The 25,812-nt window shown below is 34.4% G+C and overlaps 1 protein-coding gene across 5 annotated transcripts in view; it reads right to left on the minus strand.

Annotated features, from left to right (window-relative positions):
• Positions 1-25,812, minus strand: part of NOL4 (nucleolar protein 4) — a gene marked incomplete at both ends in the record, with an annotated part of 302,349 nt that overhangs the window by 44,134 nt on the left and 232,403 nt on the right. For 3 of the 5 annotated variants that reach the window (XM_084251767.1, XM_084251765.1, XM_084251766.1), the window contains one exon: positions 17,197-17,310. The exons of 1 other annotated variant lie outside the window; for it this stretch is intronic. In XM_084251767.1, coding sequence (XP_084107893.1) covers positions 17,197-17,310 — 114 coding nt within the window. Of the gene's footprint in view, positions 1-17,172; positions 17,311-25,812 lie in introns of all 5 variants that reach the window. One more of the 5 variants, XM_084251764.1, reaches the window with a different exon arrangement.

The following is a 25,812-nucleotide window of genomic DNA, read 5'->3' on the forward strand; positions in this document are numbered from 1 at the left end:
TATCAAACATGATTGAATGGTAAAATATAATTTTTCACCATTGAGACTTCAATTTTGGCAGGACCCATCTGCATTAATGTCAAATTTAGCCTAATAAGACAGAAAAATTATTTTAAAAACACAAACAAGTATCCTAGCAATGATACAACAGCCTTCTTTACCACACTGACAGATACCTGCCTTTTATGTGTATATATAATGTTTGTAAATATATCTATGTCCTTTGTATATATAACTTTAAATAGCTATCTGTTGTATATGAGATGTAGAGGTGGCATGGAAATATTTTTGAGTTAGCAAAGAGCAAATAAGGACAAAATTTATTTGCTCACTATAGACTCAGCATACAGAAGTAAAAAACAACAAAACATCTAGTTTACAGCATCTAAATCTTACGTCTTTTCTCCAAGGAACAATACACTAAATACATGAAATCTACTTATGGTAGATGGTGCTGTAAACCATGCAAAGGCACAGCTATCATTGCTTTTTAACATAGATTTCTTATGAAATGAGTATTTAAAAATTAAGTAAGCACTCAATAAAGGAGAAAGATGGCCATCATTAAGGAACAAGATACATGTTTGTGTATTCATTTCAAACTTACTGCATTTAGGGTGAAACTTCCTCCTGAGCCTGCAGTAGCACTTGTATCAAGCTGCTCTATTCTGCCTGCTGCTATGACAACTACCCAGGGCAAGTGCCAGGTCAGCTCCCAGCATCTGTGTCTCACTATAATTGCTTTGTCAGAAGCCTAATAGCTGCCTTCCTTTTCTCACTGAATAGTGAAAAGTAACAGTGCCCAAAGACCTAAATGTTGAGACTTTCTGTATCTAATCCTCAGTCTGTCCCCTTGGGTCCCATCATGTTGTTTTTGTGACTTTCCCTATTAGGTGCTCAAACTGTGTTTAGTAGGCTGTCAAGACATTTGAAATTGCAGCGTTAATTGCAACGATTACCTCTTTATTTGGCCACACAGTACCATTGTCAGCCTTCAACATTCCTCTCTGCTAATAAGATTGTGGTGAAAAGGCTCTTTACTCCCTTAAAAGTGAACTTTTGCCAGGCTACATATCAAGCCCATGTGTAGATACTTATGTAATGCCTAGCCTCATTCTAAAATATAACTAGTTGTCTTTGGGTGTCAAAATGATAAAACTTCAAAGCTGTTTAAACCCTCAGAGTTATATAAATTGTAGAGTCAATATTCCAAAAGACACCTGGAGACCTAATGTTAGTTGTGTATATAGTATTTACTGAAATATGTTGTGCTGATGGTTAGGAACAGTTTCAGAGAACCAAGATTAGATCAAGGAGGGGCTTCTTAAAGCCAGTAACCTTGAGATGGGTGTACATATAAACACAGGAGTGGAAATGGAGCTGACAAACAACATGGGTGAAGACATGGTCATAGAATGGGTTAGGATATTTATAGAGGATTAAGAATCCCACTGCACATTAATATACATCTAAATCCTCAGAATGTCATTTATACAGAAAGAAATCATACATCTGATCAAAGGAACAGCATGAGGAACTGCACTCTTTGTGTAATTTTTAGCCATGAATAATAATAGTAATGATGTGTACCTCACTGAGTTTGGAGAAATAATGAAAAAATATGTGAATCCAACATTAAGGTATAAACAAAAGACAAATACTTCTATAATTACAGAAGATGCATATATGATTTGAATGCTGAAGAACTTGAATTTTAAATCTGAATTTGAGCATTTGAAATGCTGTCAACAAATTTTGATCTTAGAATATGAACTGGCAAATAAACAGTCATTCAAGAAAGTACTTTGTTATAAAAAAAATACTAAGAGGGGTCTGTCGTTTTTAACAATTAAGTCAAATGCAGAACGCTATAAAATGAGTTAAAGAAAATCCACAGGTAACTGAGAAATTCCCTAGAATGGAAAATTTCCTCTTATGTGGAGATATACAAAACTTCATTGGATTTCTCAAACATACTTCATAGACAATAATAAATGACAGAAAAATGCAATTGAATTAAACTAATGTGACCTTCTGAGTTTTGTATCCAAAGGAATATTCAATTTGTTTTCATGTTTGTATGTATGAGAAAATTTCAAGAGTTGAAATCTAGGAAGCGTTCTGATTTTCATTACTCAGAACATTACGCTGGAATCAAAATGAGCTAAATTATTTGCTCTTTGTTGGTCTTTTCTTCTTTTTTAAAAAAAATAAAATTCAGTTTATAGTGAAAGATGAAAAGATCACTGGAGAAAAGAAGAAAGGAAGGAAGGAAAATCCAAACTAAAAATTAGCTTCAGTGATCGATTTCTTTTTAAAAGTAAATTTATTGAGCTAAGTGATCCTTAAGTTTCTCTGTTGCATTAGCATTTTTTGAAATGAGTTTAACATACCCCATAGTAAAAATAATTTGAAAAAGAGGCTCACTTCTGAAAAGTTGTGTATCAGCAGTCCCCAAGTATAGCAACTTTATGTATATGTGTACATATATATTTAAAACATTCCACTGTTTCTGATTCTCCAATCTCTATTTGATTTTCAAAGATCTGAATTAAAAATTCCTTTTTTCTCTAACTTTTCATCTTCCCGTATGAAAGTAATCATATAACAAAGACAAAAAATAAATAACAGGAACGATATTGATAAAAAATAAGCTTTAACTGATATTTTTTGATGGCAATCACAATGTCTCTGGGATTCAAATAAATTTTTCACTTATATCTATCTTTTTATTAAGTTTACAATTATAACTGTGACTTCTATTTGTGCTCCTTAGTTTCTTTCTAGAGCTTTGAACCATGACTTCCATTAACTCCCACTTAGATTTTCATGGAGGATTTTGGGAATAAGAAGTGAATCACAAACCTCAGGGAGGAAAACAACTACCATTCCTGCTATGCATTAGGAATTCTCTGAGCGTTCTTGAGTATCAGGACTAAATTTTTGAGTATCAAGACTAGCACCAAAATAAAGAAAAATGACATATTGAGAAAAGGAATCTATACTAAAACCATAAAAGGTTATTAGAGAACTGATTTATAGCATGTTTGATCTTAAAGTAGGAATCTCACTGGGCATTCAATTGAATTGTATATACATTAATTTAATTCAAATGCTATTTTGACACTGCTTGTGTTCAAAGCAAAACATTGAAAGGAACTTAAAAACAGTATAAGTGCCCGTAGATTCATATACGTGGATAAAGAATATGTGGTATATATACAAAATAGAATACTACTCATCAATACAATAGATGAATCTTGACATTTGTAAGAATATGGATGGATCTGGAGGGCATTATGCTAATTAAAGTCAGACTGAAAAAGACAAATATCACAGGATTTCATGGATGATAATTGCCATATGTGGTAGATAAACAAGGCCAATGAAGAGACAAACAAAACAAAAACAACTCTTAGGCTACAAGAACATGGTAGTGGTTAGCAGAAAGCAGGAGAAAAATGGATGAGTAAATTGGGTAAAATGGGTCAACTGGTGAAGAATGGAAACTAGATTTTTGGTGATAAGCATAGTGTAGTATATACAGATGCTGATATGTAATTCTGTACACCTGAAACCTATATAATGTTTTAAACCAATATTACTTTGATTTGAAAAAAATCAACCAATAAATAATGAAGACTTCATTCTTTATCTAAATTTTTCTATTGATGAGTTTATCAATAGGTAAGGTCTCTTAGAGAATAGTTTTATATAAACTCCTCAAACATCGGGGGGTAGTTTTTCTTATATTCCATAAACAGGGTATAAAGAATACAAACTGTCCTGTAAACATCTAGGAGCCATTCTGTTGAAACAGGTAAAATTTTAAACAAGCACTGGGTACAGTCAGAAGCGTGGGAGGGTAAGAGAATTCACCAGAGCCAGAGTGGGGAACAGAACAGGCAGACTGATGAAATACACTTGCTGAGAGGAGCAGTGGGCGTGGCAAGAAGGTCTGCCACGCCATGTGGGACCCTCGCTGGCAGCCGGGGAGCGAACCAGAGCTGCAGAGGCTGCGGGCAGCTTTGCAACCCAGCGCTCAATCGCTGTGCACCAGGGGAGGCCCTATAGCTAATGTTGTAATTTTAGGACTTTGCAATCCTTACTAAAGATTAATAATGAAATTTATCCTTAAAATATCTGATCAGACTTCTGTCATGAAATGAAGATGCACTTATTAGTGCATCTTAGAAAACTAAGATTAGTGCATCTTAGAAAACTTTCCACTAAAAATGAAAGCAAATTTACTCTTAATGAAGGCTAGGCATCAGCTATGCAGAATACCCAGTCCTGCAGGAATCTTCCTTTCCCAAAGTGCTGAGTAACTGAGCTATCAACAGTGTGTTTCCTGAGGCTACTGACCTAGTTGAAGTTACCACACGAACCATGTCAAACATCCTAACTCTGTTTCTTTAGGGCACACAATCCAATCTGTTATGCGATCATATTATCTAATTTCATAATAAATTTGTGACTTCTGCTGTATTTCTTCAATACATATAATATTGTTTCACAGTAACTAATGGGTTTTAAAGTGGTAGTGGTTAGATTAAAGAGAAAAGACAGGACAAGGAATGAAAAAATTATGAGAATAAATGATAAAAATGAGTACATTTGGCATAAACCAAATATGTCATATTCCTCATTTATCAGCTAAGCTTAAAAATAATTGGTTTTAAAATAAGTAATTTTAACATTGTTGGTGTCTTCATGGAGAATCCAGTAAACCATATGCTCCCCTGACTTTGGCACCAAAAAAGTGTATCAACATACTATTTTGAATGTCTCTGTCTGAATTCAAACCACTTACTCCAATCCTGACACCTATTCGCTAAAAATAATATTCCCAAGTCAAAGATATACCTAAAATTAAAAAAAAAAATTCTATACAAATTGGGAGAATTGTCAATAGAGTTAGAAAACCAAGTAGAAAAGTTGAATAACTAAAAAACAAAATTCAGAACCTGAAATTTGTATCTTCCAAAACTGCCATAGAGGTCACCAGATAATTAGTAATCAATGCTTAATATTTTCCTATACTTTTGTTTAAATAATTATAGATAAAGGGCTTCCCCGGTTATGCAGTGGGTTGAGCGCAGTGCTGAGAAGCTGTCCCCAGCCTCTGTTATGTGGGTTCGATCCCTGGCTGGCCAGGGCAGCCAGGCACGGCAGACGTGTCTTTTGTCGCCCGCTGCTCCCCTCAGCAGTGTATTTCAGTCAGTCTCCCTGTTCTGTTCCCCACTCTGTCTTTGGTGAATCCTCTCACCACCCCCACCACCTCTGGCCTGTACCCCAGTTCTTTTATAAATAAAAATAAATCTTAAAAAAATACATACAAATAACTCTAAAAGATTTTTCTATAAGTTTTTTTATATTTTTTATGATGTTTTGATATATGGACTTTTTAAAATCAATGAATCTTTTCCTTTTTTCACTTAAATTGAGATTTAAGTACTTCTGTATTTTTCCTTCTTCTACATATACTCCTTGTATATTGATATATCAATTTAAATCTGAATAGTGATGTCAGGGCATCATTTTGTCAGGCCATCAAAAGCACAGTGAACCATGTAGATCAAATGGTTTCCTTCTTTTGTGGTTGAGGAAATGGAAGCTGAGAAATTGCTACTCAGATTTAAATGGATATTATAAGCATATTACTAATTATCTGAGCTAATGCTATGGCATGGAAGTGTGCATCTTCCGGACTCACTCATGTTTAACTTAGATGTTTCCTGGAACCATGTGATTATTTGATAGCAAATTAATTGCCATAATTACTTTTTAGCATATATTCAAATTTAGATATTGTTACATTTAAATAGTAAATCTGAACTGAGGGGTGGAAGAGAGAGCAGCTCTTTACTAAATCAGGAACTCCTCTTTTTCCCTAGTCTCATCCATACTTTATTGTCCACAGGTTTCTGAAGCTTATGAAAAACTGGACAGAAACCCTTCTTTCCACTCCTTTATGGAAGGCAATTGAAGTCCAAAGAACTTAATAAAGCATATATTAGCCCTGAACAATCTATTCTAAATTATCATGTTTTTTTTTTCTTTTTTTTTTTTTTAACTGAGCTCCCCTACCACCCATCATAAAGTCTTTTCAGAAAAAAATAAAATAAAAATCTATGGCAGCAATATTGTAGTTAGACTATTCCTAAGTTAGAGTTCCCTTGATTGAGGCTTCTGAATAATGAATGTATTGATGAAGACTAGATCTCACTTTGAAAATGTAAGGTACATGGAAAGTAAAATGCATCAACATTTATTGATAGTATTGATTTCAATTATGACAAGTTACTTTTTCAATGGAAGGTAGAAGAGGATCTGAATTTCTTTTCTTTTTTTTAATAATAAATTATATTTTTATATTCCCCATACAATTGCAACCCCCCCATTCTGATCCCAATCCCTCCCCTCCCGCCTCCCACCCCCCCAAAAGTGTCTCTGTTTCATAGTTTTTTGTTGATTCTGATTTAAATTATCATGTTTTAACCCCTCCCCATTCATTTCTTCCCAAGAATCTCAAGTTTCCCTCAAAGAAGACTGCTGTTTTTAATACACAAAAATCCTTTCATATTTGGAAATGCTCCATGTATCTGGAATGTTATCATCTACCTTTTCTGTCTGTCAAAATCTACATCTCTCAAGGTCTGTCTTAAATACTGCCTCCTCCGGGAAGCCCTCCTGGGTTCCCCAGGCAGATTTAGGATTACTCTCCCCTGTGTCTCATTACAATCTTGATAATTTCATTTACCATGCTAATTTCACTTCCTTTTAATAAAATGTGAGTTTCTTGAGGAAAGAGATATCTTATTCACCAATGAAGTGTGACTTAAAACTGTTCAGTAGACATATTGTCAGAAATAAAGAATATCGGAAAATACTAAGTAAATCCAAATAAATAAAGCACTTAGCAAATCCTAAGCATCCCCTCTCTTATTTTGTATACCAAGCAAAATATCTATACAAAGCAAAATATCTGCCATATAATGAATATTTGCTGAATAAACAAACCACTTTAGGCTTAATTTAGGAGTAATTTTGTCTTATTGATCATATTCCCTACTGATACAGATGTTTAAAATTTCAAGGAGGGCCTCCCCGGTGGCGCAGCGGTTGAGCGCTGGGTTGCGAAGCTGCCTGCGGCCTCTGCGGCGCCGGTTCGATCCCCGGTTGCTCCCCGGCCTCCCGAGGAGGGTCCCACATGGCGCGCAGACCTCTCCTGCCGCCCGCTGCTCCCCTCAGCAGTGTACTTCGGTCCTTCTGCCTGCTCTGCTCCCTGCTCTGGCTCTGGTGAATTCTCTCACCCTCCCACGCTTCTGACTGTACCCAGTGCATGTATAAACAAAACAAACAAACAAATAAATAAATAAATAAATAAATAAATAAATAAAAAAAAAAAGAAAGACCCATCTCTTAAAAAAAAAAAAAATAAAAAAAAATAAAATTTCAAGGAACTAACTAGCACAGTTTAAAAATCATGGGAAAAACTTTAAAATGTTTGCCATTAAAAAGTTTTCTTGGAAGAGCTCAAGTTGGAATTAATTCATATTTGAAATCCAGCCACATTATTAAGCTAATGTGGAAAGAATACAAATTCATCAAGCAATTATTTTGCTCACAAAGTATCAACAGAATTCAGGTCAGATGTTCTTCCCTACAAGCAAATAAAAATTTCATTAAAACTACTTTAACTGTGTTTCTCAAATATAATACAATGTGTACAATGAACTCCGAATTTTAATTAGAATGGCAATATGCATTACAATTGTCCATGAGTGAATGGTTTATGTATCTGTAAAACATTTTAATTGGCAAATATCTTTTCCATAGTTTTTATGTTTATACAGTTCCTATATGCTTATAATATATAATGGAATGTACATATTTTTTATCACTTAGAAATGTGATTATAACCATTTCTAGATTCTGTTTTGACCTAATAGAGGTATTATGGTTAGGTTTGCATATTGAGAATGTTTGTAAATTAAATCTCTCTGGGTTGTTTACTAATTTTCCCCTTGGTGCTCATGAATTTAAGGGTCATAGTTTGACTTGATATTTACTTATGGTAGCTATCTCCAAATAGAAAATACCTCAGTTCCTTTGGTATATGATTATGCACTAAACACAGCCAGAGATTTTAGAAACCATTTTGTTTGGAACTTAACAAAAAACTTTTTATTATTTGAAACTTTAATGTCACCAAACATCATTTGCTGCCAGCACATAAGATATATCAGAGGACTGCTGTAGCTACTGCTTCCTCATTGATTTGATAGACAGCTGCAAAGAGCTGATGACTTCATTGTATCTTCATGTGGTATTCCCACATTAAAAAGAAAGCTATTTAATTATAGATTTTCCTTTACCATATTATTTATATAAAAATTGAGACATTAAAACAAAAAGAGGCCCCACTGATTGGGAGAAAATTTTTGCACACAACACCAATGAAAAAGGACTGATCACAAAAATCTACGAAGAGCTGACCAGACTCAACAAAAACAAAGTAACTAACCCAGTCAAAAAAATGGGCAGAAGAGGGCCTCCCCGGTGGCACAGCAGTTGAGCGCTGGGTTGCGAAGCTGCCCGCAGCCTCTGCGGCGCCGGTTCGATCCCCGGCTGCTCCCCGGCCACCGGAGGAGGGTCCCACATGGCGCGCAGACCTCTCCTGCCGCCTGCTGCTCCCCTCAGCAGTGTACTTCGGTCCTTCTGCCTGCTCTGCTCCCCGCTCTGGTGAATTCTCTCACCCTCCCACGCTCTGACTGTACCCAGTGCATGTATAAACAAACAAACAAATAAATGAATAAATAAATAAAACATGCCTCTATTAAAAAAAAAAATGGGCAGAAGAGCTAAAAAGAAACTTCTCCAAAGAGGAAATGCAAATGGCCAATAAATGTATATGAAAAAATGTTCAACATCACTCGTAATCAGGGAAATGCAAATCACAACTACAATGAGATACCATCTTACACCAGTGAGAATGGCGCATACCAAAAAGACTAGCAACAACAAATGCTGTCGAGGATGTGGAGAAAAGTGAACTCTCCAACATTGCTGGTGGGAGTGCAAACTGGTCCAACCACTATGGAATGTTGTGTGTAGGTTCCTCAATCTGCTAAAAATGGAGCTTCCAAATGATCCAGCAATTCCACTCCTAGGTATTTACCCAAAGGACATAGAAACATTAATTCCAAAGAGCACCTGCACCCCTATGTTTATTGCAGCACTATTTATAATAGGTAAGCTATGAAACAACCCAAATGCCCAGAAATAGATGATTGGATCAAGAATATGTGGTACATGTACACAATGGAATATCACTCGGCAATCAAAAAAGATAAACTCATGCCATTTGCAGCAACATGGATGGAGCTGGAAGGGATCATGCTCAGTGAAATAAGCCAGAAAGAAAAAGAAAAATACCGGATGGTCTCACTCATAGCAAGAATTTAGAAAACTTAAATAAGGGATCAGGAAAAAGACTAATTATAATAAGTAAAAATCTAAATCAACAGGCAACTATAAGCCACAGACACAAAAAAGGGGGAGTGGGGGAGGGAGAAGGGAGTAGGATCACAAGGATGGTGGGAATTTTACAGGGATGATAACCAAGATGAAAATGCATACATTGTACAAAAATGAAAAATGATGTAAAAATATATCAAATAATTATATCAATTATTTTTAATTGTTGGCATAATTTATATTTACTATAAATTGCATTATAGGATCTAAATGTGGGGCATTTTCACATTTATTATAAAAATGTATACTATATTTGAGAAGGTTAGGAACTATTGGTTAAGAATAAAGATTTCTAGATGCTAAAATAGAATTTTTGATGGGTATATATTCATAAACAAGTTGAAATGTTTATTTTAGAATAACAGTAATTAAGGGTACTACCTTGTATATATTAAAGACTTTGAAATCTTGCTGTTATTTTTACTCATTTCTCATAATTTATCCTAAAGGAATAATCAGAAAGCTAATTATTTTTCACATATAAATTATGCTAGTAAAAACAGAACCAAGATATTATAATTTAATAAAAAATATACTTAAATTATTAAGTGACTTTTAAATCTCTATTCATGGTGATATAGTAAATATTCAAATTAAGCAAAATGGAAGGTTATAATGTGATACTATTTTGCTTTTTATTATTTAATTTTAATGATACTATTTTTATGAAGTTAATGGTTTACTACACTGTATGTGATTTAGGGGTATTAAGTCCACACCTCTTCAGATGTATGCCACCACATCTATCACCAAATTATCCATAATTGCCCACCACAGTCCACCGGGTACCCTCTTCACTTTGCTCCTGACCTACAGAAAGCTTTGCAATGAAAATAAGGTTGAATGCACTAGGTGGCGAAATCACTAGCAAATTGTATTTTTCTTTTTCATGTTTCTTTAAATAAGCCTATAAGACTGAAAAGATTTTTTTAATGTGGCAATAAACATGATTTTAAAAAGTATGAGGACTGAATCAAAGTGGGGCTCCATTCTGATCTATCCTGTGACCTTGATGGGGAGTTACTTATTAGCTTTAAGCTTCAGTTTACTCCTTCATTAAAACCATAACAATTACATAAAATAGATTTGTAAGATACCTCCTACAGTACTGTATCAACAAGTGTTTCTGCTATTGTTGCTGTATTATTAATGATGAAAATAAGACCATTTACAGGGGCCTCCCTGGTGGCACAAGGAGTTAAGCAACGCACTATGAAGCAATCCACAGCCTCTGCAGCATGGGTTCCATCCCCAGGTAGGGAGCAACCCACATGGCATAGCAGACCTCTTCTGTCACACCCACTGCTCCCCTCAGCAGTGTACTTCAGTCAGTCTGCCTGTTCTGTTCCCCACTCTGTCTCTGGTGAGTCCTCTGGCCTGTACCCCAGCTGTTGTATGCATAAACAAATCTTTTTTTAAAAAAAGACCATTTACAGTTAGATAACTTGGGAAGTATTTTCTTTCTCAAAGTCTAAGATGATACATACTAGAAAGGAAACACAACACATTCCAAGAACTACTCTAGATAGTACTTTATCTTATATTGTAAGTGTTCTCCTTTAGATGAAAGGGCCATGCTGAAACACAGGTTAAAACATCAAAGAAAAATGTTTTTCTCCCAAATATTATTTATAAGAAAAATACTAGGGGGCCTCCCTCCGTGGCACAGAGGTTGAGCACTAGGCTGTGAAGCTGCCCAAAGCCTCTGCAGTGCCACTTCTATCTCTGGCCACTGGCGAGGGTCCCACATGGCTCGCAGACCTCTTCTGCCATGCCCACTGCTCCCCTCAGCAGTGTACTTTGTCACTCTGCCTGTTCTGTTCCCCGCTCTGTCTCTGGTGAATTCTCTCACCTCCCACACCTCTAACTGTACCCAGTGCTTGTATAAATAAATCTTTAAAAAAAGAAAAATACTAGGTGTAGAATAAACTCTGAGGATGATTGAGAAATAGTAGCTTAGGGATGAGAACTGGAAAAACATAGAAATAAATTTCAAGTCATATCTCACTATTACAATGTTTAAGATTTAACTACCGAATCCTATGTATTTGTTAATGTTTGTAACCGTCACTAACAGGGCATACAATGACAGAATGAAATATGAAAGAAAAGCTGCCTGTCTCAAAAACTTTTTTCTTGACCATGGTGTTTTAGATAGTTTTCCATGGTGTTTTAGTCAAGATTTCCCAATGTGTGCATTAAAATTAGTGGGTATGTTTTCAAACTTTGTACCCATACTTGCATTTCTTCTAATAACATGCCCACTCATTAGAACTGTAACAGAACAGAGGGAAGGATCACAAAGACATCTAAGTCTCAGTGAATTCTACACTACTGAAGAAAGCAAAGTAGCAGGAGCTATGGGCTTACTAAATATCTTCAGATACTGGGTGAATGGCTTCATACTGGTTAGTAATGATTTTCTTATTTTAACTTAGTAATAAACTTGTTTTTTAGTACTTCCCCCCGCTTTCTCACAATTTGTTATGTCACATGCAACTGACATCCCATCTCCCCTTCTCTCTCATTGTTCTCTTTTCATTCATCACAGCCCCCCATTGACTTCCCACTTGTCCTGGGTGGTCATCACAAAACTATCAACAGTGCGCATGGCGACTATTGCACTGACCCTGGAAAGCCCTTGATAATTGGCTTTATCTGTAGAATTATAAACTAACTTAATGGAAAGACCCGAATAGAGAAAATAAACCAAAGAATCTCTCACATTTTTCAGAAACCACCTATTTCCACCAGCAAGCCTAGGAATAAAAAGTATGTCAATCCCTCAAAAGCCAAACATACAGAGATGGGTAATAAATTACTACAATATATCTGGTTCTGATCTCTTACATTTGTCTCTATCACTCTATTGAGTGAATTGTAACCAAGAACACTGAGATATCTTTGTTTATAAGGGGATAGTAATGAAATAATACACAAATAATAAAGACTGTAAAAGGCAATCGTTAAATTTGAGCTATGTCATAGAATTATAAAAGTGAACTATGACTTTATCCACCTTTTTGAATTGTCAAAGTAAGGAAGAATTTCTTATATAGCCTAAGAATCCCCAATTTTCATGTCAAACAGGAATGCTGAATATGTGCTATTGTGCATTAGGGATTGACCTTCACTCTGTGAAATCTTATTCCTGATGAAGCAGTCCTTGCCACTGGCATGCTTCAGGGCCAGAGCTTTATAACAGAAAGCCTCCTCTGGATTCTGGTGCAAGGTGGACAATATGAAATAAAGTATTTAAAACATCCATAAAAGCTTTCATGTTCATAGCTCAAAGAGCTTTATAAAATCCAATTAATTCATCAAGCTTCATGAACTCTGAAGGGCGCACATAATTACAGCCCTACATGTGGCTAACCATGAGCAGGAAGCAATCAGATGTGTAGTTTAACAGAATCCAGATTTTAACTGCCCAGTTTAACTTTCTTGCATCTATGGAAAATCAGGAGCACAATGAAGAATCTGAGACACTGAAAATTCTAAGAATTATGAGTAGGATTAAGAATGAGCACAGAAAAGGATGATCTCGTCACTAACACCCCAAAAAACATTTGCCTTTTACACTTGGGCAAGGTGAGGTTGCAGCAAGGGGATGTATCTCCCATCACTCATTTAGTGTTTTGATGTGAAGCTAAAAAGCACTTTGTAAATGCTTTTGTAGGCATGCCAAATGAAATCTGTGGAACTCATAGTCAGAGGAAATTATTTTAAAATATCTATTTTCTTTTTTTAAAGATTTATTTAATACAAGAACTGGGGTACAGGCCAGATGCGTGGGCAGGTAAGAGGATTTACCAGGGACAGAGTGAGGAACAGAACAGGCAGGCTGATGAAACACACTGCTGAGGGAAGCAGTGGGCGAGACAGGAGAGGTCTGCCATGCCATGTGGGATTCTTGCCCACTAGCCGGGATCGAACCCACCCTGCAGAGGCTGTGGACAGCTTCACAGTGCAATGCTCAACCGCCTGCGCCACCAGGGAGGCCCCTAAAATTTCTATTTTCAATGTATTTCAAAATACTAAAGAAAACACTAAACCAGTTTTCTTTGTGTATAACTTACTCCCCTAGGTGGAGGAAAGGACTTCAGGAAGTTTATAATCTTTCAAGCTGATATTCAAACAAAAATATTCTGATTGGAATAACTTGCTTACTAGGTAAACCTTGCTGGCTAAATATGAAAAAGTGCAAAACTCTGAATAAAGCAAATAGTTTTCCAACAAAAAAATCTGTACTGTCAAAAAACACTGTGAACAGAGGCACCAATTACATGAGTCCTAATAGTTTGTTCCACAACATGGGTTTCCTCTCAATGAAGATAATCAATAAAAAGGTGTTGGGCTGTGGAGCAATCCTAACTGTCAGCCTCACATAATAGAAACTCAACCCAGACTATCCCAGGCAGCTAGGTAACCTTGAAGAAATCATCCACTTCTCTGACCTTCAGTTTCCTCACATATGAATGAGCAAAATAATAACCTCCTGTGGGAATTTTGAAAAAAATAAATGAAACATATGTCTTTAGAGTATGTATTAGACTTTCAATAAGTCATAAAATGTATTTTTTTAATTATTTCTTCCAACTTCCCCTAAAGGCTGAGTTCATTGAACCCTTTTGAGCCCGGGAAAGAACATTCCAACTGGGGGCAATATAGGACATGCCTATTCTCAGGTGACAAATCCTTGCAATAAATGAACACTGACTATAAGGACATAAAAAAAGGAAACAGTTAATATGGAAGCAGGGTTAAGAATCACTGGTCCCCACCAAACCAGTCCTTATGCCTAGGACACTAGTAAGATGTCACACTCATTATAGCTAGGAGTTTGTTTGTTTTTTTCCCCCTAGGGGCAGAAACTCCCGAAAGCAAATTTGGGCCCATTTTAAAAAACTTCAAAATGATTACAGTGCTTTGAAAATAGAACAACTCTAATAGAATATAGATTTTTAGCCCTACTTGATGTATTCAACCAATGGTAAAAGTAATATCTCTAGTACTATGGAAACTCCTTACATATACTATACTTTCATGTGCATTGTCTTATTAAATCCTCACAATAAAGATAAGAATTTATTATTTGTATTTCTCACTTGGCAGATTAGGCTAACAATTTTAAGTGGGTTGGATGAAATATTGATGGATGATCAACACTGGGGGATTTTGCAGTGATGTAATAGTGTACAACATGAATCAGATATTTAATGTTCATAACAACTCTATGACTGATACTGTGAGATATTGTAGAGTGTACACTGGGTGGCATATATGGCAAGACAGCAACTAGGAGAACCCATTCAGTTCCAGAACTCTACTATTTCAATTTCTAGATTTGTGATCTTTTCTCAAAAGGACTTATTCTAATTTTAAAATTCCTATATTTGAGGTGGTGCTGTTAATTCTTCTTTCTAGTTTCACTGGTAGGAAACAGAAAAAATAAAACATCAGTTAAAATCTCATTTTCTTGACTGAATGTATTGATGTTTACTAGGTGCCAGACAAAAAACTACATAAATCTGACATGTAATGTTCTCACAACAATCCTATAGGATTAGTTATGGTATTGTTATCTTGCATATGAAGAAATAGAGCCACAGAGAGCTGGAACAGCATGAAAGTCACAGAATATATAACAGTAATTTGGGAATGAAAACCAGATTCATTTAACTCCAGAATGTGAAATATTTATTATCATGCTAGATGATATTGTGTACTGTGCTATAACTCATTTTTAGTAATAAAAATTTTAGAGTTCTAATAATAAAATTCTCAACTGGGGATATGCATATGTAAATAAGTACTGCTCACAAAAATGATTAAGAAATTCAAAATACATTTTATTTGAAGCTAATACTATATTCTTTAAAGGCTTTTCATAATTTAGCACTATTAGCATTTGCCATTTTACTATTATACAAAATTCAAAAAATGTCACTCTAAAACATTTTTAAATATTCTAAACCTGGAATGGAAAAGCTTGTTTTTTTTTCCTTTTTTCTTTGAAAGTCATTGGCACAGAGGAAAAAACAGAATTGGACTAAAAATTTGGTATCTTCATTCTAACTTCAATTAGAAATATGAAGCACCCAGATAATTTGTTATAAAACTAATGTAAAATTCAGGATACAGAATACTTTTATGTATAACATACGCTATTATATAATGAAATATAGTTCTTTATATTATGGGTTACTAAGAAAGAGAATGAGGGCCTCCCCTGGTGGCGCAGGCAGTTGAGCGCAGCGCTGTGAAGCTGTCCACAGCATCTGCAGCTCTGTTTTGATCCCAGCTGGCTGGCGGGGCTCCCACATGGCAGAGCAGACCCCTCCTGTCTCACCCGCTGCTCCCCTCTGCAGTGGATTTTGTCAGTCTGCCTGTTCTGTTCCCCTCTCTGCCTCTGGTGAATCCTCTCATTCTCCTGCAAATCTGGCCTGTACCCTGCTTCTTGGATAAATAAATAAATAAATCTTTAAAAAAGAAAAGAATGTTAAAAAAAAAGAGAATGAGAGAAAATGAAAACAAAGAAAGCTCTGAGAAGGGGAGACAGATAGATGCAGGGGGAAACTGAGTGAAACATCCGTGAATAATGCACAAAAACTACACATCCATTTCCAGTGGGTGTATCCTTAGAGAAGAGATTTAGAAAATAGATGACTGGATCAAGAAGATGTGGTATATATATATGCAATGGAATACTATTCAGCAATCAAAAAGATAAACTAAGGCCATTCACAGCAACATGGATGGAGCTAGAAGGAGTTATGCTCAGTGAAATAAGCCAGAAGGAAAAAGAAAAAATATTGGATGGTTTCACTAGCAGGAATATAGGGGAACCAAATAAGACATCAGTGTAAAAAAATAATAACAGTACAAAACACAAAAAAGCAAAACCCGACAATTATAAATCAGAGACATACTACAGGGGAGGAGGAGGGGAAGGCATCAGAGGGAGGGAGGGAGGAGCACAGGGGACTGAGGTGATGGTACACGGGTGCATTGATGAAGGAAATTCTATGGGGACTACACCCCAAATTCTATGGGGAAGCAAACATTGTTTAAAAATGAACAATTATGTAAAATACATATATTAAAAAATAAAATAGAAAGATTTAGAAAGGTGATACTTAATATGCAGTAAATAATTCATTCATGAGGAAGTAAGTCCAGGACCTAGATTTACACTGCTTTATAGTTACATTTCATAACTTTCTAGTCTTTCCGTGTTACATTGTACTATCACCTTCCCAGCACATTCTATGGACACTGGCAGTAGAACAGAGGAAACATGAGATGCGCATTCAAAGTGAACATAACCATGTCACTAGCATACATGATCAAGTAAATTAAAAAATGTATTGTCAATAATCAGGGAGAGACTCTTATTTCAATAAGCAATTGACCTTTAGATTATACACTAACTTTACAATTGTCTATTTTTACCATAAAACATTTTTGTTCTTGGGTTTCTATTGATTGCATGAACATGCATCTACAAGTTAAAATTTATAGAAATACAGAAAAACTATAACTTTTTGTAATTTTAAATCTATTCATATTATTTTCTTTTTTATAAAAAATCCTTAATTAGCCATGTTTGTTATTACCAGTGTATACCAGACCCCCAAGACTCTTCAGTACCTGTTGTCTTTCCAGACGCATCCTCTTGGCGGCATTTCTACTCTCACTCTCACAGGCTGAGGCCAAGATATTCTCTGCAACTGCTGAAGTAAGGTGGGAAGGAATAGGTCGAGACTAAAAAAAAGAGAAAAAAAATTGAAAAAATTATTAACAGTATCATTAACAGACCTATGCTACCCTTAGAAGAGTTCACAGGACGTGCAGGAGTATCCATTTATTTCAAGTAAACTTATTTCAATAGAAAGAGGAAATGGGAGTTGCAAAGATGAGCAATGAAAGCTAGTTAGAGGTTAAAAATACAGTTGCCACACAGATCCACCATTTACTCCCACAGCTCCATTGTAACAAGTATTTAGTCTGGGCCATCAAGCTGAAGTTTGAACAGACAGTGGCAAAAGTACTGACCAGGTTTTGCAAATAAAACAAGTCCTTTAAGTCTTTTTGGACACATGACAATGCACAACAAAACAAAACAAAAACAAGTGACAGGGCTGAAACACAATTGGAAAAACTGATAATCAAACCATGTTGATCTTAAAATGAAGTATTATGAATATTTGCAATCTAAGTTGTGACACTACTGATGTGATTAAAATACTTAAATACAAACTAAAAGTTGGTCCTGGAGCAATTCTGATGTCACAAGTTTGATGTTTACGATGTGTGTGCCTATGTTTTGTTTTATTTATTAAATGAGTCAATGTTAATTTAATAGAGTGAAAATTGGAAGCCTATCTTCAGTGTAGACCACATAGAAATTAATTACCCTCCAACTAATTTCCTAATTAACTACAAATTGTTTGCAACTCTCCATATCATTTGTGATCATCAGAAAAGTTTTCCATTATTTTTCCCATAATTACAGATAATTCATCTAACTGAAAGATGAAATACTTAATGATATTGGATGGTTTTTCAAAATTAAAACAAGTAAATGATAAATAAATGAAAATTAAACCAGATGAGATGGAAAAACATAAAACTACAAAATAAGATTATCTTTTAGATAGCTAACATAAATAGTAGAGCATGTCACTTTAGGGTTTTCAAAGCCTTGATTCAAAATATGTACGAATGCCATTGAGTAGAAACTTCCAAACTAATAAAGACCTTTTTAATATTTTATATATAAATATATATAAATGAAAGTGCACATGTTTTTATGGTACTTGGTTCATTTTGCTGACTCTGGGCAGGTAACAAATTGAATCATAGAGTTTATGTCTCAAACAATATTCTAGAACAGCTAAATTCAAACCAGTGTTTTAGCAAATATATCTCAGGGTGATTTGTGTAATAAGAAACTGTACTCTGATGTTGACTGAACTAAGTAGTAATTACTGCTGCTGTGTCAGCAAACTTCCTCAAATGTTAACTCTGCAGGCAAAAGGTAGAAAATGTACTGTGTACATCTGAAATGTTAGCCAGACAACTTTGACAATAAACATTAGGATATTCGGAGTTATGTTTTTGCAAAAAAAAAAAAAAAAAGTATAGAGAGCCCCTGAAGTGACAGGGGAAATACAATAGAAGATTTTTGAAAAGGAAATTATAAAGACAGGACTGTGTGTTGGAAACAGAGGAGGGTCAAAAAGAAATACTTGCAAAGCAAAAAGGCTACCATAAAATGAAAAGGCTACCATAAAGCTATAAATACAATTTCCTTTTGCTTCTGCAGAATGAATCAATTAGTTTATGAAATATAAAGGTATTTTTCAAAGAATTTATTTTATTTTTTAAATATATATTTTACCTCCAAGAAGAAAACTAGTACCATCCCAATTTAATTTTAAAATAAATCTTATTGACGCCTAACTCATATTAAGTGCTTAGGTTGTACAGGCATTAACACAAAAAGCTTAGGTTCATTATTGTTTTAGTCTTCTAAACAACTCTAGTGAGGATTACTTAAGTCACTCATAGAGAAAAATAAATGGAAGTTCTGAAAGATTCTACACCTTACCCAGGATCACATGCATGTGTAAACACCTGGATTCATAGTGATGTCTGGTGATAATTAGGACTAATATTTCCTAGTAAATATTTAGACTAATTTTACAACTAAGGCCTCAGTGAGCTTAACTAGAGTTAGAGCTCTTAAATATACTAAACACATGTCTGCGGAGGAATCTGTTTACAACCAATTACAGTTCCGTTCAAGCAGATATTATGATCTCCTTAAAATCCTTAAAGTATTGAAATCCTCCCAATATATTTTCCTATTAATACTTTAGAACTCTTCTTCATTAATAGCACAAAGAAAATATGTAAGTTCCATCGCATGTTCTAAACTGTCAGCCTAAAGTCATATGATTTTCTGGTTGGAACAACCAGAAGTACCAAGAAATTATTGTACATGAAACATAATGAAGCTTAGTTCAATGCCCAAAATGAGAATGAGGAGCCAAGCAGAGTTCTTTCTCTCCTGTGAGGCAATCCTGCTAAACATTTCCGTGGATGTGATAGTGATGAGTCAATAATTACTGTCAATGCTCATACACAGAGAACTCAGTTATGCTGCCCCTGGTCATAAGATACTAGCAGGAAAGTCTTTTATTTTTCCTCCATAATTTGGTGCTTATCCATTTAACATATCAAAAGTACTTATACCAAGACAGTGAGAATCAGTTTTGCTTCTTACAAAGCAATTTTATAACAGATAAATTTAAAACTGTTATTTAGTGTAAGTGCTGAGAACCATCTCAGAAACTCTTTCTTCATCACATTTGATAGTGGAAAGTTTATTAGAATATCATGCCTTAGGTTCTTCCTGGCAGATAATTATCAGGATATGTTAAGGGCTATAGTCATAGATTTCACCAGGGATTCAAGTGCTAAGATTCCCTTTTACATCATTGAGAGATTAATAAAATATAAAAACTTCCATGTAATAAGTTTAGATTATTTTTTAAGTATCAAATGCAAATACTTTAATGGATAATTTATAAAAAGCAACACTTCTAGTTGAATAGTTTTCAGTAAAGATTAGTATATATCTTAGAAGATTTTTAAATGATTGCAAAATACATATAATCATGCATTCTTCATTTTATATAATTCTTACATTATTTTTCATTTTTGCACAATGTATGCATTTTCATTTTGTTTATACTCTCCATATAATCCCCACCCCCTTATTTTGGCCCTAATCCCTCCTCTCCCCCACCCCAGCCCCCAGGTAGCATGTCTCTGGTTTATAGTTGCTTGTTGATTTTTTCTTTATTGTAATTACCTGATCTATACCTAAATTAACATTTGTTTCCTATTTCTTTCCCTGAATATGAGATAATATTAACCCCCCATATATACACAGATACACTAATTATCTCTTCATAATTAACTGTCATTCTCAAGTGGGATGAGTTGATCTTTCCCCAGCACTGTTCTTATTGTTATAATTATGTATGCCTAAATCAGTGGTGGTTGTTTCATTAAACAGATGGCTAAACTGTTGCATGAAGCTTTAGGAGGTTAAAAAGTCACATTTTAATTGGGGACTTAAGATGTGATTGCTGTTGGCACAATGTAAATGTGTCCTTACTTATATACATGTAAAATGCACCACATCAACAAATTATTCCAATGTTTGGTCTTGAAATTATAACTAAAAAAAAAAAAAATGTTAGAGTATGCTGAACTTCTGCTTAACATATAGGATGTTGCAAGCTTATTTTTTTAACTATGAAAAAGTAAAAGGAAATCAAGAATGGAAGATTCTATTTGTGGTGACACTCTGTAGACTCTGACATTAAACATAGTTTAGTCATGTTATTAGACAGGGCCAGATTGCCAGCAACAGGGATACAACAATGATTTTAAGTAGCTTGAGAGTTATCAAAATAATTAAAGCAAATTATTTAGAAATTGGGATTTAGATAGGGTAAATTAAGATTATTTTTTCACATCTTATTATTTTATAAAATACACAATTTAAGAATTCTGCAGCTTAGATGATATGACTCTCCCCATAAGATGGCATGACTATGATTAAACTATGACTCATATTCTAATTGTTACAGAATTTGTAGAAAGTTGTAGCTCTTAAGCTATCCCTTTCATTGCCCCCGTAGCTTGATTTGGAGATATTAATGGAATAAAGTAACAATATAACAACAGAGTCAGATTAACCTGGATAGCACTGTATAATCAGCTACTTGAAATTTGTCTGCTTTTGCTATTTAGTCTCTCTTAGCCTCATTCATCCTGTCAGGTATCATTATTTCTATTTTCATAACTCACAAAAATAAGGTTCATTCATTAAATTATGACTAGGAAAAGTAATCTCTGTATCATGGGGCAGTTAGAACCCCATGAAGTAATATACAAAAAGTCACCAATATTTTCATTTATTTATTCAACAAATGTATTTAATGTGCACTCTCTATCAGGTGCTGCACCAAGTCCAAAGACATGAAGACCAACAAAATTTAATACTGCTTCTGGCATCATAGAGTTTTTAAGTTAATACAATGTCTAGCTCATAGGGTATATCTATATGCAATAATGTATATTATAGCATTACCATCTTTTCTTAAAACCTTAAGATTTCATAAAAAAAGTTTTTTTTTTTTAAATTTGTGATAGTGGACAGAAATGAAAGTATAGTCTTTCTTCTTCCTACTTTCTGTTAGTATATGCTTTGTAGGAGAGATATTTGTAGATGTGATATTTTCCTAGATGTTGCTGTGAGTGTTACACAATAAACAGAATCATGTATCCCAAATTTGAAAATGTCTGAATTCTGAATCACAGCTACTCCAGTATTTTAAAGGATATGGATACAGACAAAAATAGTAGGTCAACAGTTTCCAGTGACTGATCCAAGACATTGACTTATGATTCAAATAGGGTTGGTGAAAATCCTTTCATGGAAATAAGCACCTGGAGTTGGAAGATTACTCTTGGATTATGAATAAGGACTTAGTGTTAATAATGGCAGCATTTCCCAACAGGTAGAAAGGACCTGCCTGAGAAATAAACTAATTATACAAGAGAAGCATAGTTAAGAAATAGGTATTTTGAATCTATGGCTTCAACTATGTGGGAATGCTTAGGCTTTTCAGTTGTTTGAGAAAATTCTCTTGTCTAATCTAAAAGGAGTTTGAAACCTGTTTTTAAAGTACTTTTTATTGGGGCCTCCCTGGTGGCGCAAGGGGTGAAACAATCCACAGCCTCTGCAGCACAAGTTCGATCCCCAGCTGGCCAGGGAGCAACCCACACGGCGCAGCAGACCTCTCCTGACTCACCCACTGCTCCCCTCAGCAGTGTACTTTGGTCAATCTGCCTGTTCTGTTGCCCACTCTGTCTCTGGTGAATCCTCTCACCCCCCACATCTCTGGCCTGTACCCCATCTCTTGTATGCATAAATAAATCTTTAAAAAAATATATATTTTTATTGACATAATATTGCTCTAAAACATTGTTTCAAATATGTCTCAATTAAATATGTAAATGAAGATAATGCTAAATTATCTTCATTTAGGGTTTATCAATATTTCATTAAAAATTATTAGTCTATACTTTGGCCTTAACTCAGACACAATTGGGCTTTAATAATAATCTTTCATAAATTCAAGTGGAAATAATAAATCTTATAGTTAATACTTAGAAGCCCAGGTTAGCTAACATTTTATGAATATTATGAATGATAGTATCTTTCCCATAATAGTTTTGAAACCTAAAATTACACACAAATTTTATTCATTAGTATCACTAAAATCATACTAAATGCCAAATAAAAATATATTAAAAATCATCTATAAAGAGTTATAAAGAATTAAAATTAGTTAATTGCTATCTTTTTGGTGAAAAATCTCCTGAAATATTTTAAATATAATAGGCCAGATTTTCACTTAGCATAAACTTTTAAATTTGAAATACCAATAGTAGAATACTGTGAAACAAGAGCACATGGTGAAAATTAGCTTACCTCCCAACTAATTTCTACCACAAAGGAACACATTACTAAATAGCCATTCATTCACTCATTCTTCAGTCAACAATTTTAATTTAATTGAACATGAACTGAGCAATTTGCATTAGCAACTAGTTGCAATATATAAGACATTGTAGATGATACAGATATGAACAAGTTAAGAAGCAGAGTACTCAAGAACATAAGTTCTTATTGGGGAGGTAAGGCCCATATACAAACAGTAAAAATAGGACAGGATAAAATAAAATTACAAAAGATGTACCACAAAGTACAATTTGCACACAGAAGAAAGATAGATTTAAGGCTGTTCTTAGTGAGAAGGATTAAAGAAAGATACATTTGATTCAATAATTTAAGTAGTTCAACATATTGAGACAATAAGGATCTTCCAGTATAGGAAGGCTTGCAATGCATTTTTAGATTAGAATGCATGTTGTCACATTTCTCAGATACCAAGTACTGGATTAAGTAGGAGATTTTATATTCACATAGTGCTGCTGGTTTTCATGTGTGTGATAGTGATACTTGTTCCATTTTTTTCCATGAGGAAACTGAAGCTATGTATACAAGACTGTAAGTATTGACTGCAAAGCACAGATAAGAACCAAGATCCACTGGCTATAAAATCAGAAAGATTTTCTTCAGTTTTCCTCACCAATGTTGCCAATTTTACATTATTTTCTTCTTGGTTCAGTTTCCTTTTTCTTATAGTGCATTTTAATTCATTCAGAGATAATCAGTGTGTGGCAACGTTAGTAGTTGTGCAAAATATCTCTTCCTCACTTTAGAAGTAGAATTTCATTGGCATTTATCTTTAGATGAAAGTAATTTGTCCAAAAAAAGTGACAAACATTTTCTTTTAGTAGCTTGAAGATTGTCTTCTGACATCTATTTTGAGGACAAGAAGTATGTTCAGTCTGTTCTTTTGTAGATAATCACTTGTTCCTTCCAGTCAACATTTAACAATTTCTTGAATCTACTGTCTGCTATAGTTTTACTAGGTGTGGATTTGTTTTTATTTGTACTGCTCAGGACTACTATATTTCTCTGATCTTAGGATTCATGGTATACTCATTTGTCTCCCTCCTCATGTGTTTTAATGTGGTTTCTTCCTTATTATAATTTCTCTTCTGCAGAGACAATTAGGTCTATCATTATTATTCTATTCTCCATCTTAACTTTTTTTCATATTTCCCTTCTCTTTTTTATTTCTATGAGTAATTTCCATGGTTCCAAGTTCCAGTTTATCAGTTTTCTCTTTGACTGACTCTTACCGTCTATGAACCCATCTAGAAAGATTTTAATTTCAATGCTTACAATGCCTATCATCTATTTCTTGAAGTAGTAATTAGGTGTTACTAATTCCCTTCAATGGATGACGAGCCCTTCCAGGGTCACATACACAGTTCTCCATCATGTTCTTGTCTGTCACAAACCTGAGTGGGCATTCAGACCCTGGCTTTGATATTTTTTTTTTTTTTTTGCCTATATTCACCTTTTTCTATCTTTGTACATCATTACTCCATTAGATTACAACTTGGGTTAAGTTGTTTGTGAATTTCATGGCTGGGAAATTTTTTGTTGTTTCATTTGCACTTAGCCAGGTTATTATTTTTTTTTTAGTGTTTCTTTTACATGGTATTAGTGTTTGTAGAAGGAATGTGGGTGGGGTTTGTATTCAAATAGGCTCAGGTAAACATTTTGTTAAAAGTAAAAGATGGCATGGTGAGTAACCGTTACAACTATGTTGGCTAAATTATTTATACTCTAGTTACTCTTCAACTTTATGATTTATGAATATTTGAATTGGAAAAAACAAACTAACCTTGCATAAATCTTTCCCAGTGCTCTACTTAGGGTATGAGTTGCCTTGGAAGTAGGCTCAAATTGAACCCAAATGAACTGTTACATATGGGATCATTTCTTAAGATTGAATTTTATTGTAACCTTAAGGAACTAGATGTTGTAATATGTGTACAGTCCTTGAGTGTGACTTTGTCTGCTACTCGTGAACATGTTTCTAACTTTCTTTATTTCCTAAATATATTCTCCTTCATTGTGAAGGTCCTAAGGCTGGGTATTCCTGAAGAGTTGGAAAAACCAATACCCTGAGAATCAACTGCAGTCTAAATGAAAGGGGTCCAGTGAGGTTCTATTAGCCACTCACTCTACTGTTAACAGCCCCAGATTAATTCATCATCCCTGGTTATTCAGCAAGAAGTGGAAAATATAAGGAGAGGAGATATTTATATGGGAGTAAATCTCAACATAAAACTAGTTATTTTTTGTAATGAGATGAAAGAAAGTTATAAGACAAAATATAAAAGGAAAAGGAATATGTAGAAGTTTTGTGAGAAAGGAATCTTAGGAACAGAAATCATATATGTAGCCAAGTTGGATAAGATCAAATGACTTGCCATAAGGATTTTAACTTTTAATATCAGGAGGTACTTATGCAAAAAACAGATTTTAATTTCTTTCTTCTGCTGTGGGGACAAAAGATTAATCTATGGCCAGCTTTTAATAACAGATTGTAAACTGTTTAAGTAGTTTACCTGGAAAACAAAATCTGTATTATCAAAATAAATTCATGTCATTTCTACCATTAGGCTATTGGTTAATTTAAGTGAATCTAGTCTTGATTTTAAAAGCTATCTTTTGTTTGTGACCATGAAAGTATT

The sequence above is a fragment of the Talpa europaea genome, assembly GCF_964194135.1.
Source record: "Talpa europaea genome assembly, chromosome: 13".
Taxonomy (NCBI): Eukaryota; Metazoa; Chordata; class Mammalia; order Eulipotyphla; family Talpidae; genus Talpa; species Talpa europaea.